The 14196-nt window shown below is 42.1% G+C and overlaps 1 protein-coding gene across 1 annotated transcript in view; it reads left to right on the forward strand.

The window, feature by feature from the left end:
* bloc1s1 (biogenesis of lysosomal organelles complex-1, subunit 1) overlaps positions 1-14196 on the forward strand; it is an 84310-nt gene that overhangs the window by 67869 nt on the left and 2245 nt on the right. Inside the window, exon 3 of the mRNA XM_068024911.1 lies at positions 3922-4054. Coding sequence (XP_067881012.1) covers positions 3922-4054 — 133 coding nt within the window. The remainder of the gene's footprint in view (positions 1-3921; positions 4055-14196) is intronic.

Genomic DNA, 14196 nt, shown 5'->3' on the forward strand with positions numbered 1-14196 from the left:
TAGATCGCCTTAACTTGTATTCTATTGTTCTGGCAATATAGTTCAGCATTTTATTGACTTTGCTAATTGCTACTCCATACCAATTTGACATGAGTGTCAAGCCTACGAAGACTTGCAGGTCTGTTTCAACTTCATCCTGGCTATTTCAGCACCATTCATGAAGGTCATTCGTGCAGTCCCTGTTTCCTTCCTTAAGTGCTGTATTTCACTACTGTCCACATTAAATTTAATCTACAATTGTTCCATTTGCAAATGTTGTCTGACCAATTTTTTAGCTGCCTCCTCCAGTTCCACTGCCTCTTTTTAATTTGGTATCATCAGCAAATTTGATCAATTTTCACTGAATTTCCAAATCCAAGTCAGTCATTTATATGAATTAGAAACAGTGATGATCCCAACACCAATAGCTGGGCACTCCACTTGGTACACCCCCAACCTTGACACAACTCCTCCAACAAGTACCTGATGTTTTATATCTTCTTCCAGTTTCTTATTCATTCCTAAGATTGACATTCAACGACATTACCATCGCTGAATCCCGCACCATCAATATCCTGGGGGTTACCATTGACAGAAGCTTAATTGGACCGTCCATATAAATACTGTGAGGGTAAATCAGAGGCTGGGAATTCTGCAGCGAGTAACTCTCCTCTAGACACTAGATGAAATGCTCATTAGGAGAGCCGGTGCAGACACGATGGGCCGAATGGCCTCCTTTTGCACTGTAACAATTCTGTGATTTACCCCGGATCCCCACAGCTTTGAACTTAACTATTAGCCTTCCTTGTGTGGAACTTGGTCTAACGCTTTTTGAAAATTTAGGCACACAACAATATAGGGCGTTCCACTGTCCACTTGGGTTGTCACTTCCTCAGAAAAGTCAAGGAAGTTGGTACGGCAAGATCATCACCTTCTGAATGCATGTTGACCAAAAGCTTTCTCTTGATCAGTTCTATTATTTTACATGGAATTGAAGTAAGACTAATGAGTCTGTAGCTCCCTGTGTTTTTTTGTCATCTTTTGAATATGGAAGCCATATGAGCCTGTTTCAAATCTACTGGTACCTACCCAGTGTCCAGTGACTCCCTCATAATGATTGTCAGTGCCTCACAAATCCCTTCCCTGGACAAATACCATCTATCCTTGGGCTTTGGACCCTTTTAGTTGATGTTGCAGATTGGTACTTCATGGGATTATATACTTTGATAGAATATTTTATTAGCTGTTTGTCATTTAACAAACTTATTGGTATATTTTGTAAACTGGCCATTTGGTTGATTATTTTGAGATTTATGATGCAAGTTAACCAAAGTTTTTTGATTATAGATAAACTGTCAAACCTGGTGGATGCTTGAGAGCCTCTGACAATCGTAATTAAAATGTAGAATGTCCTCACATCAGTTCACGTGCCTTCCAGCTTCCCAATTTCTGCCTAAGCTCACTCAAGTCAAGTTCACAAGCTGACATTAAGATGTGGCTGCCTCTGGCACTGGATTAATCACGTCCCATGGTACAAACTCCTGCTGATTTGAGTCAGGGTAAATACCACAGCTTCAGGGTTTTTAAGATAGTAACCCTGGAAAATAAGTGATATGGTTCTTAAATTTTCATTTGCTGGAAGTATTTTGCATTTTAATGTTTTTAACTTGGAAAGCAGAAATCCAAAATAATTTTATCTGCCACCCTTCCCAAGATACAATTGAGGGAGGGGGAACCCAAAGAAGGAGAGAAAAGTAACTTAAAAATTGAAGCAAAACCATAAAGGGCTTATTTATAGTGTTTGCAAGAAAGTTAATGCTGAATATTTGTCAGCGCACAGAAATCTCTTTGGGAAGTTGGGATATTGCTAATATCCAGTGTGAGCATGAGAATCATAAATACTGGTACAAATACTCTGCTTTTCCTTCTGAATTTCTCTCCTCCTCTCCTGAAAGGATTGACTCATGCCCCGACACAGTTCCTCAAGCACGAATCATTCCTCACGCAAAAGCCTTGGCAGAGAGTTTTGGCAAGCTGTTTGACTATGGCAGGACATCGCAGCTGAAAAGTATGACCTCCATAATTGTACACATACTGCACATTAAGCCTGTTAATTGGCATGACGTTTTGTCAGCTGTTTCTTATTGCACTTTACCGTTAGTGCTGATTTGTTGGTTGTATTTTATTCTGGAGGTCGATTGTTGTTAACCAATTAATCCTCAAGTGGATTTTTCAACCTTCTCCAAATCCAGTGCAACCTTATGCCTCCTGTACAGTACAGAACTGTTTCACTTCAAATTGAAGTGATTCTGTAATACGCGGATGCTGCGGAATACACCTCTATTCCCTGTCTGCGCTCCTCAAATTCTAGCCTCTTGAGCGTCTCTGATTTTCATCGTTCTACCATTGGCACCCGTGCCTTCAGCTGCCTAGACCCTAAGCTCTGGAATTCCTTCCCAAAACTTCTTTGTCTCTCTGCTCCCTTAAGACAATCCTTTAAAACCTACCTCTTTAACCAAGCTTTTAGTTACCCTACCTAATAAATCTCTTTATGTGAGTTGGTGTCAAATTTATGTTTGATAATGCTCCTGTGCTGCGCCGTGGTGTGATGCAGAAAGACGCCAACAGCATGGGTTCAATCTCCATATTGGCTGTGGTAGTTCATGGAGGCCTACCTCCTCACCTTACCCCATGCTTGAGGAGTGGTGACCCTTAAGCTATACATCACCAATTGTCTCTTTTTCTAATGGGGTGAGATGCTGATGGTCCTCTGGGACTATGGCTAGAACAGGGCCTTGGGATGTTTGCTACATTTAAAGGTGGTATATAAATGCAGGGTGTTGTTATTTACACAATGGAATGGATTCTTTAGCAGTGGCAGCAACACATAACCAATGGTACATGGCTTTTATTTCAGCAGTTGGACCTTCACCTCAATATACCTGTACAGCCCAACACTAAAAACTGCAATGCTCAGCACACAGGTTGTGTGCTTAGCCTGTGTGCAGCCAGGAAAACTGATGTGTTGTGTGAGCTGCAGCAGCTGTTTTCAGCTGCCAGAGGCACTCGTGCTTCTAGAGGAGCAGGCACATACCTTCTCTTGAGGAGGGTTTACGTTTCTCACGCAGCTGAAATGCGGCCCTTTTTATATTTACAGTGTCTGCTCCATTGTTGGCAGTGACGGTGACTCTTTGAAGGGGGCTTGAGTTTGCCCATCTTGGAACATTAAAATCAAGTGAACTTATTTACACTCAGGGCTTCTGTTGTTAAATATTGATAGCAATATATATTTAAACCCAGTGCCAGACCCCAATAGCATCATTGAAACCTTATGTAATGGAATGTCTTAATTAGGTGCGCTCAGTAACTCGATGGGAATGGGAATTGTGACCTGTCTGAGAATTCAATTTGGTTTGAGGTGGGGTCCTATTATCTGAAGCAGATTTTAAAGCTAGTGGTTCTGGAATGTGGACAGCACTGGAAAGGTTGCCCTACGAACGTGGTGGTGAGCCTTCTCCTTGAACTGCTGCAGTCCTTTTGTGATGGTGTTAGGTAAGAAATTTCAGGATACTGGCCCAGTGATGAAGGAAAAGCAATATATGTTCAAGCCAGGCTGGTGTGTGACTTAAAGGGGAACATGGCAAGGATGGCGCTCCATAACATCGCTGCATTTGTTTGTCTTGATGGTAAATGGCACAGGGGAGGGAGGTGCTGTTGAAGAATGCAATAATTGCAGGAGCACTTACATTTTTAAGAACAGTGCAAATGTGCTTTACTTTATTTAAGCTAAATAAAAGATTCAAAATATTCAGTGAGATGAATGACAATTGTGATAAAATTGTTCATAAGATCATATTTTGCCATTTACTTGGCTGCATAAGTAATCAGCCATTTATCACTTCTGCAAACATGCTGATTGATATGTTGCTGTCTCCCTTTCAGAGTGGCGCAGGCCTATGTGAATCAGCGGAAATTGGACAATGAAGTAAAAACTCTGCAGATCCAGGCTGCCCAGTTTGCCAAACAGACTCAGCAGTGGCTTGGTATGGTGGACAACTTCAACCAGGCGCTAAAGGTAAATTGTAATAGTGGAAGGACCTGATATGCAGTAAAATATTCCAAAATATGTTAATCGCCTTGCTTGTGTTTTTCAACAAACTAACATCTTGCATAACGCTTTTTGTCTTTGCCACATTAATTGCACATGAAGATTTGGGACAAAAAAATTACGCTGCTCCTCTCAGCTTGAATTTTCTACACCTTCTCTTCCCAAGTCCCCCATTAAAAATGACAATGATCCTTCTATAAGCCAATTTACGATCAAACTCAATTCAAAATAGCTAAGGTGATTTTTTTTTTCAACAGAAAAAAATTTAATCCCATCAACATTCAATCCAGAGTAAAAGCAGCATCCAGCATTCTATCCAGAATAAAAGCAAAATACTGCAGATGCTGGAAATCTGAAACAAAAAAAAGTGCCGGAAATACTCAGCAGGCAGCAGATGCTGCCAGACCTGCTGAGTATTTCCGGCACTTTTTGTTTTTGATTCAATCCAGAACGTTGGCCTTTTGAGCAGAATCTTAAATGAAACTTATACTGATGGAACAGCAGTGGTTATGAAAGAAAGAACTGGTGTTTATATAGTGCTTTATCATGTCCTTAGAATGTCCCAAAGCACCCCACAGCCAGTGAATTTCTTTTAAAATGCTGTCACTATTGTGTGGGTAAAAGTGGCAGCCAGTTTGCACACAGCAAAATCCCATAAACAGCAGTGAGATACATGACCAGTTAATCTTTTGATGGTGTTGGTTGAGAGACAAATGCTCGCCTGGGAGTACTCCCTATTCTCTTTGAGTCGTGCTGTGGGATCTCTTTTTTTTCCACCTGAGGAAGTAGCTGGGATCTTGATTTCGTGTTTAAACCAAAAGATGGCACCTCTAACATTCCCTCAGTGCTGCACCGCAGTGTCAGCCTAGATTATGTGCTCAAGTTCTGGAGGGGCTTGAACCCATAGCCTTCTGACTTGGGTAAGAGTGTTATCCACTGAGCTAAACTCATACTTTGATCCACAATCAACTATTCTTACTACCTCAGTGCCCAGTACTGCGCAAGCATGTACAAGATTGCTAATGTACTGGGTGTATGATACCTGTGCGACCTTGTAAACACTCTGTGAACTCTGACTGAATCTGATGTGCAAAATGTGCTTTTTGTAATTTTCATTTTCCTTGGTGAGGTGGGGAGTTGGCTTAATTTACGCATTTGGCTTCTAATTGTGAGAACAGGGAATTAAGTGTATCTGATTTTTGGCATATTGCCAAACCTACTTTGACTATAGTCACTCAGGAAATGTTAAACCTTGAAATAATGAGCTGCTATATCTTTCCAACAGCTGTCAGAGAGACTGTTGCTGCCTTCAGTCTGGAACAACATAATCATTTAATTATCCCAGGTTAATGACTATCTCCATTGATGTCCCAGGTCAGGGAGTTGGAATTTCCATCAGTAGAGATATACAATAGTCAGCAACTTGGAATGCTTTGTCTGTGGTGGGCTGAATTTTCTACTGGGTGGCATATTCACTGCTGTTTACTTCCTTGCCCCTCAGTAATGGTTTCACTGGATGGTTGTAATATCTGCCAGGTAAATCTATTTTCTTGATACTACCCACACTGCTGGTAATGGGTAGGTTGCTTCCTCTTCCCCACTTCAGATAGACGTTTTGTAAACTGACATGATCAGAGCACAATCTCATATCTAAAATGAAGAAGACTCCTCTTGCACGTGGCATTTGGTTGGGGTGGAAGAAAGTATTATTTTTTATTTTAATATTGTATACAAGTCCATCTAATAATGCATTTCAACAAGTTATGTATCACTCTTGTGCATTCTGGCCATTTCCAAAGTTGTTCATGAGATCTCATTGCAAATGTTCTCCTCTCAAATGTTCCACTGCAGTTGGACAACACAAATATGCTATTTGCCTGAGATCAAGAGCCCACACCTGTGGGTGTTAAGCCGATCGATCTTTTAAGAGGCCTGCTAACTATAGATGCTATAATTATTTTCAGCTCCCCAGCTGCTGCTCAAGCAACTGGATAAACAGCCTTTACTTTCAGTTCTGAGTGTTTGAAGCTGCTCAGACCTTGGTCAATTATTGCATTTCAGGAGGGCTGCTATATTTGTGGAAAATGTAGCTCGATATTTGCTTTGGAATCTTCATTTTTCCACCTACTGTCCTAACTCGAGTGATCAAATTTTTATAAGATTCCACTCTGCCAATCACAGCGAATTAATAAGTGAGATTGTTCAGGATGATGTGGCTTCAGTAACCCGTCACCTGCCAGAACACTGCAAATCTGCGAGCAAAAAGCCACCATTGACATCCCCTTGGAAGTCATTTTTAATCATGAGAATTCTTGCAGATTGTTAACCTTTTTCTACATTATTTGGAAATCATTTATCCAGGAAAACACCACTTTAAAAAGGAGGCATGAGAATGATAAATTAAGCCACAATTTTTAGGAAAATACTGGAGTGTAACAACATGAACTGTTTGATCACTCGGTAGTATTTCTGCACCGCATTTAAGTAAATATTTCTAGTACTATAAATTCAGAACAGTGCAGTTGTATTGTTTTCTTTGCATTTTCTAATGTTCATCACTTAGAAACTTACAGGAGCACTTTTGAAGCTATTTTGTGATTTTCTTTTTTCCCTAAATTGGAACGTCTCTGATTAATAAAAGAACAGAAGGATACTTTGAAATTTCAACTTTACCAGTATAAGCTTTGTTGCAAGGTTAAAACCCTTTAGTTGAGGCTTTCTGCAATGGCTCATAAGTACAGAGGAAATACGAGCAAGAGCAGGCCATATGGCCCCTCCAGCCTGCTCCACTATTCATTAAGACCATGGCTGATCTGATCTTGGCCTCAAATCCCCCCTGTTCTCCATAACCCTCGACTCCTCTATAGTTCAAAAATCTGTCTATCTCAGCCTTGAATATATTCAATGACTCAGTCTCCACAGCTCTCAGGAGTAGAGAATTCAAAAGATTCACAGCCCTCAGAGAAGAAATTCCTCCTGATCGCTATCTTAAATAGGTGGTCCCTTAGACTGAAACTATTGCCCCACGAGTGGAAACATCCTCTCAGCATCTATCATGTCAAGCCCCCGCAGAATCTTATATGTTTCAATAAGATCACTTCTCATTCTTCTAAACTCCAATGAGTATAGGCCCAACCTGCTCAATCTTTTCTCGTAAGACAACCCCTTCATCCCAGGAATCAGCCTAGTGAACCTTCTCTGAACTGCCTCCAATGCAAGTATATCCCTCCTTAAATAAGGAGACCAAAACTGTATGTAGTACTTTAGGCGTGGTCTCACCAATGCCCAGTAAAGTTGTAGCAAGACTTCCCTACTTTTATACTCCATCCCCCTTGCAATAAAGGTCGACATTTCATTTGCCTTCTTAATTACATGTTGTACCTGCATGCTAACTTTTTGTGTTTCATGTATGTGGACTCCCAGATCTCTCTGTACCACAACAATCTGTAGTCCCTCTCCATTTAATTTTTTTTAAATGTATTCTTTTATGGGATGTGGGCATTGCTGGCAAGGCCAGCATTTATTGCCCAACCCTAATTGCCCTTGAGAAGGTGTTGGTGAGCCGCCTACTTGAACCACTGCCGTCCATCTGGTGCTGGTGGGAAGGGAGTTCCAGGATTTTGGCCCAGCAACAGTGGAGGGACAGCAACATAGTTCCGAGTCAGGATGGTGTGTGGCTTGGAGGTGAACTTGCAGGTGGTGTGTTCCCATGCATCTGCTGCCCTTGTCCTTCGAGGTGGTAGAGGTCACGGGTTTGGAAGGTGTTGTCGAAGGAGGCTTGGTGAGTTGGTGCAGTGCATCTTGTATATAGTACACACTGCTGCCACTTTGCATTTGTGGTGGAGGGAGTGAATGTTGAAGGTGGTGGATGGGGTGCCAATCATGCTGACTGCTTTGTCCTGGATGGTGTCGAGCTTCTTGAGTGTTGTTGGAGCTGCACCCATCCAGGCAAGTGGAGAATATTCCATCACACTCCTGACTTGTGCCTTGTAGATGGTGGACAGGATTTGGGGAGTCAGGAGGTGTGTTGCTCACCGCAGATTTCCCAGCTTCTGACCTGCTCTTGTAGCCACAGCACTTATATCACTGGTCGAGTTCAGTTTCTGGTCAATGGTAACTCCCAGGATGTTGTTGATGGTGGGGGAATTCAGCGATGGTAATGCCATTGAATATCAAGAGGAGATAGTTAGATTCTCTCTTGTTCGAGATGGTCATTGCCTGGCACTTGTGTGGTGCGAACGTAACTTACCACTTATCAGCCCAAGCCAGGATATTGTCCAGGCCTTGCTACATTTCCACACAGACTGCATCAGTATCTGAGGAGTCGCGAATGGTGCTGAACATTGTGCAATCATCAGTGAACATCCCCACTTCTGACCTTCTAATGGAGGGACGGTCATTGATGAAGCGCCTAAAAATGGTTAGGCATGAGGAACTCCTGCAGTTAATTCCTGGGACTGAGATGATTGATCTCCAACAACCACAACCATCTTCCTTTATGCTAGGTATGACTCCAACTAGTGGAGGGGTTTCCCCTGATTCCCATTGACTGCAGTTTTGCTATTGCTCCTTGATGCAACACTTGGTTTTATGCTGCCTGATATCAAGGGCAGTCACTCTCACCTCACCTCCTGAGTTCAGCTCTTTTGTCCATGTTTGGACCAAGGCTGTAATGAGGTCAGGAGCTGAGTGGCCCTGGTGGAAACCAAACTGAGCGTCAGTGAGCAGGTTATTGCTGAGTAAGTGCTGCTTGATAGCACTGTCAACAACACCTTCCATCACTTTGATGATCAAAAGTAGACTGATGGGGACGATAATTGGCAGGTTGGATTTGTCCTGCTTTTTATGTTCAGGACATACCTGGACAATTTTCCACATTGCCGGGTAGATGTCAGTGTTGTAGCTGTACTGGAACAGCTTGGCTAGGGGCACGGCAAGTTCTGGAGCACAGGTCTTCAGCACTATTGCCGGAATATTGTCAGGGCCCATAGTCTTTGCAGTATCCAGTGCCTTCAATCGTTTCTTGATATCACGCGGAGTGAATTGAATTGGCTGAAGTCTGGCATCTGTGATGCTGGGGACTTCATGAGAAGGCCGAGATGGATCATCAACTCGGCACTTCTGGCTGAAGATTGTTGCAAATGCATGGACAATTTTCCACATTGCCGAGTAGATACCGGTGTTGTAGCTGTACTGGAACAGCTTGACTAGGGGCGCAGCCAGTTCTGGAGCACAAGTCTTCAGTACTATTGCCGGAATGTTGTCAGGGCCCATAGCCTTTGCCGTATCTAAAGTAAATAATACTTTGCTTTTCTATTCTTCTGATCAAAGTACCACATTTTGCCACATTATACTCCATCTGCCAAATTTTTGCCCACTCACTTAACCCTTTTCCTTGTATCTCTTTTCAGACTCTTTGGTCTGGATTTTTGTTTTCGGGGTCAGGACCCTGACATCGGATTAATTTCCAGATTCCAACCCCGTGTTGTGTTGGCATCTGACGCTCAACACGATTTTTGACCAGCAAGACAATTAGTGATCAGCGAGCGCACTCGCCACATAGGGACAGCGGGCACGCTCCTGAGGTTGGAGGGCCAATAGGAGGCCCTCCAGCATTGGCACATTGGCAGCCCCACAGTCCAAGATGGGATCTGCCAATTGTAGATTGAGAGATGGTGCTTCACGATGAAGGCACCCTCTGAAGACTTTTTGTCAAAGTGATATTAAAACTGTCCACAGCTACCAGACTGCTACTGTGGAGGGGGAAAACACTTCCACAGGGCAGCCTGTGGCCATCTTGCAATGGGTGGGAGTCGAACATTGTTGATGGAGCGCTGCCCCCGCCCCAGTCTGCTGCCAGGTCGCCTCCATCTCTGGGCCAGGATTCGGCCTCAGCTGGGGCGGGGGCCATCTGTTGACTGGAAAATTCCAGTCTGCATCTGCACTGTGTCCCTTTTATGGGCTGTAATTGACTACCCGCCACTTGCGGGCAGATAACTGTTATATTCCACCACTACTGTGCCCCCCCCCCCCAACCCTACCATCCACTTGTAAAATACCCTGGAGGCGAGCACGTACTGGTAAACCAGGAGGCAGACTAGTGCCAAGAAATTGCGGGCCCGCTCGCCGCCTCCAGAGAATAAAAATTCTGCCCTTGTCTCCTCCTCACATCTTGCTTTCCCACCTATCTTTGTATTGTCATCAAGTTTGACTTCAATACACTCTGGCCCTTCATCCAAGTCATTAATATAGATTGTAAGTAGTTGAGGCCCCAGCACTGAAGCTATGGCACCACACTAGTTACAGTTTTGCCAACCTGAAAATGTCCCCTTTATCCCAACTCTGTTTTCTGTTAGTTCGCCAATCTTCTATCCATGCTAATATATTACCCCCAATACCATGAGCTCTTAACTTGTGTAGTAACCTTTTATATGGCACCTTATCAAATGCCTTTTGGAAATCCAAATACACTACATCTACTGGTTCCCCTTTATCCACCCTGCTTGTTACATCCTCAAATAGATTTGTCAAAAGCAATTTCCCTTTTGTAAAACCATGTGAACTGTGCTTGATTTTATTTTATTTTTTTTAATGCCCTGCTACTACTTCCTGAATAATGGATTCCAGCATTTTCTGAATGACAGATGTTAGGCTAACTGGCCTATAGTTTCCTGCTTTCTGTCTCCCACCTTTCTTGATATTTGCAGTTTTTACATTTGGGTTTTCCAATCCACTGGGACCTTTCCAGAAACTAGGGAATTTTGGAAGATTACAACCAATGCATCCACTATCTCTGCAGCCACTTCTTTTAAACCCTCGGATGTAGGCCATCAGGTCCAGAGTACTAGTCAGCCTTTAGTCCCATTAATTTGTGTACTACTTTTTCTCTAGTGATGATTATTTTTAGTTCCACTCTGCCTTTTGCCCCTCAATTTTCTACTATTATTAGAATACTTTTAGTGTCTTCTGCCATGAATACAGATACAAAATATTAGTTCAAAGTCGCTGCCATTTCCTTGTTTCGCATTATTAATTCTCCAGGCTGATCATCTAAGAGACAAATATTTACTTTAGCTACTCTTTTTTTTTTTATATACTTATTGAAGTTCTTACTGTCTTTTTTATATTTCTTGTTAGTTTACTCTCATAATCTATTTACTCTTTTTTAAGTCATCATTTGCTGGTTTCTAAAATTTTCTCAATCTTCTGGCCTACCACTCATCTTTGTAACATTTTATGTATTTTCTTTCAATTTGATATCATCCTCAACTTCCTTAGTTAGCCATGGATGGTTCATTCTTCTCGTGGTGTCTTTCTTTCTCAGTGGAATATATCTTTGTTGAGAATTATTAAATATCTCCTTGAATATTTGCCACTTTTTATCTACTGTCTTTTTATTTTCCCAGTCCACTTTAGCCAACTCTGTATTCATGCCTTTATAATTGCCTTTACTTAAGTTTGATACTAGTTTCGGATCAGAGTTTCTAACCCTCAAACTGAATGTTAAATTCATCAAGTTATGATCACTCTTCCCAAGAGGATCTTTTACTATGAGATTGTTAATTAATCCTGTCTTATTACACATTACCAGACCTAAAATGGCCTGTTCCCTGGTTGGGTCTACAACATATGCTTCTAAGAAACTGTCCTGAATGCACTCTATGAACTCGTCCTCAATGCTACCTTTTGCCAATTTGATTTGTTCCATCCATATGAAGATCAAAGTCACCCCATGATTATTGCAGTACTTTCCTTACAAGTCCCCATTATTTCTTGATTCATACTCTGTCCTACAATGTAGCTACTATTAGGGGGCCGATGGACTATTCCCACCAGTGACTTCTTTCCCTTGCTGTTTCATATCTCCACCCAAACTGATTCTGCATCCTGATCTTCCGAGCAAAGATCATTTCTCACTACTGTACTGGTCTCATCCTTTTATTAACAGAGCTACCCCACCTCCTTTTCCTTTCTGCCGATCCTTCTGAAATGTGAAATACCCCTGAATATTCAGTTCCCAGCTTTGGTCACCTCACAACCACATCTCTGTAATGGCTATCAGATATTACCCATTTATTTATATTTGTGTCAGCAATTCATCTATCTTGTGACGAATGCTGTGTGCATTCAGATGAAGAGCCTTTAAATTTGTCCTGTCACCATTTTTCCCTGTTCTGACCCTATTAATAGGACGTATGGCTCCTCGAGCCTGCTCCACCATTCACTAAAATCATGGCTAATCTTCTACCTCAGTTACACCTTTCCATACTATCCCAATATCCCTTGATTCCCTTAGTATCCAAAAATCTATTGATCGCTGTCTTGAATATACTCAACAACTGAGTGTCCACAGCCCTCTGCGGTAGAAAATTCTGAAGATTTACAGCCCTTTGAGTGAAAAAAATTTCTCCTCCTCTTGGTCCTAAATGGCCAAGACCAAGACTGTGACCCTTAGCTCTAGACTCCTCAGCCAGGAGAAACATCTTCCCAGCATCTACCCTCAGTTAGCAAATGTGCTGCATCATGTAGTCATGGGCAGTACAGGCAAGGAAGCTCTGGGATGTTTGGATGTTCCCTATGATACAACAGTCTGTTGACATTAACTGTTTAGGCTCACACACAAAGAATAGCTACTTGTTTGACATTCTCTGGGTAGGGTTGCTAACTTTGAACGTGTCCCTGGAGATTTCATCACATGACCTCTGGCCTTCAACTACCCTGCCCCCCTGACTGCTGCCATTGTATTGCCCAACACGTCCAGCCTCCCCAAATCAATTGGAAAACAAAGGAACTCTTTGTTACCAACTTGGATGATTCTTGACTATCAAACAGCCTTTTTTCACATCTCCAATATTTTTAGAACTAATTAACAAGTGTTCAAAGAATATGATAAACCACATGCTACTATGATTTTTCTCCAGGTTTGCATGCAGCAGTGAGATTAATCTTCAATTTCTAGAGAATCCAGGCCAATCCTGGAGGGTTGGCAACCCTAACTCTTGGAGGGAGTTAGGTAATCTTGAACTGTACCCCAGCATAGGTCAGTCAGTGCTTCAGGGGAGAAAGGCAGAAAACTAGATGGAGAAAAGATAAAACCTCTTTAGTTAACAGCATTGAATTAATGTAGCGCTGAGCACCATCTGCTGGCTTATGGAGAGAAATAAAATCAATTGTACCGTGACCTTGGTAAATCCAGTTTTGAGTTGTATTACTAGTTTAAAAGAGGCACCGCTTTCATGAAGAATTGTTTGTTGAGGGAGGCAGGAGAGCCATGTTCTATTTTTGTCACAGTGTACTGTATAAGTGATGCAGTCACATGTTTTTGGCTTGATCAGTGCATATCTGTGTTTCATGAACCATTATGCTCCACAGGTATCCTTAAATTCTCAATTCTGTTCATCCAGTTGTTTTTCAAAAAAGTCATGTGCCCCATGGAATTTAAATAATGAAGTGCCTAAAAGCAGGACCTTTTCCCCTTTTCCTCAATTTGTAATTTAGTCCTTACAGAAGCAATCTGCAGCTTTGATCTATTACCAAGTTTTGTTCTTAGGGTTTTCTTTAGAACGTAGCCTTAAGACCTGGGTGTCAGAGTGGAGAAAATATGAAATTGCATTTCTATAGTATGTTTCATGTCCTAAAGCATTTAACTGCCAATTAATTCCTTTTGAAGTGCAGTTATTGTTGTTAAGTACGTCACCACGGCACAAATCTGCACACAGCGAGGTCCAACAAAAAGCAAAGAGGTAAATGACCAGTTAATCTACTTCTGGTGGTGTTGATTGAGGGATAAATGTTAGCCAGGAGCCTGCTCTTTCATTGGTGCACTGGGATCTTTTTAAAGGCAGATCAGGTTTCAGTTTAACATCTCATCTGAAAGATGACACCTCCAACAGTGCAGCACTTGCTCAATACGGCATTGAAGTGTCAGCCTAGAGATTATGTGCTCAAGTCCTGGACTGGGGCTTGAATCCACTGTGTTCTGACTTTGAAGGGTTCGATTTTAACTGGAGGTAGGTGGCGGTGCGGAGCAGGAAGGAAATCCCCACGGGGAAGTTCAGCATGAAACCTGGGACATTTTAATCCCTGGATCTCATTTATATAATTCGGGA

Source organism: Heterodontus francisci, chromosome X (genome assembly GCF_036365525.1).
Source record: "Heterodontus francisci isolate sHetFra1 chromosome X, sHetFra1.hap1, whole genome shotgun sequence".
NCBI lineage: Eukaryota > Metazoa > Chordata > Chondrichthyes > Heterodontiformes > Heterodontidae > Heterodontus > Heterodontus francisci.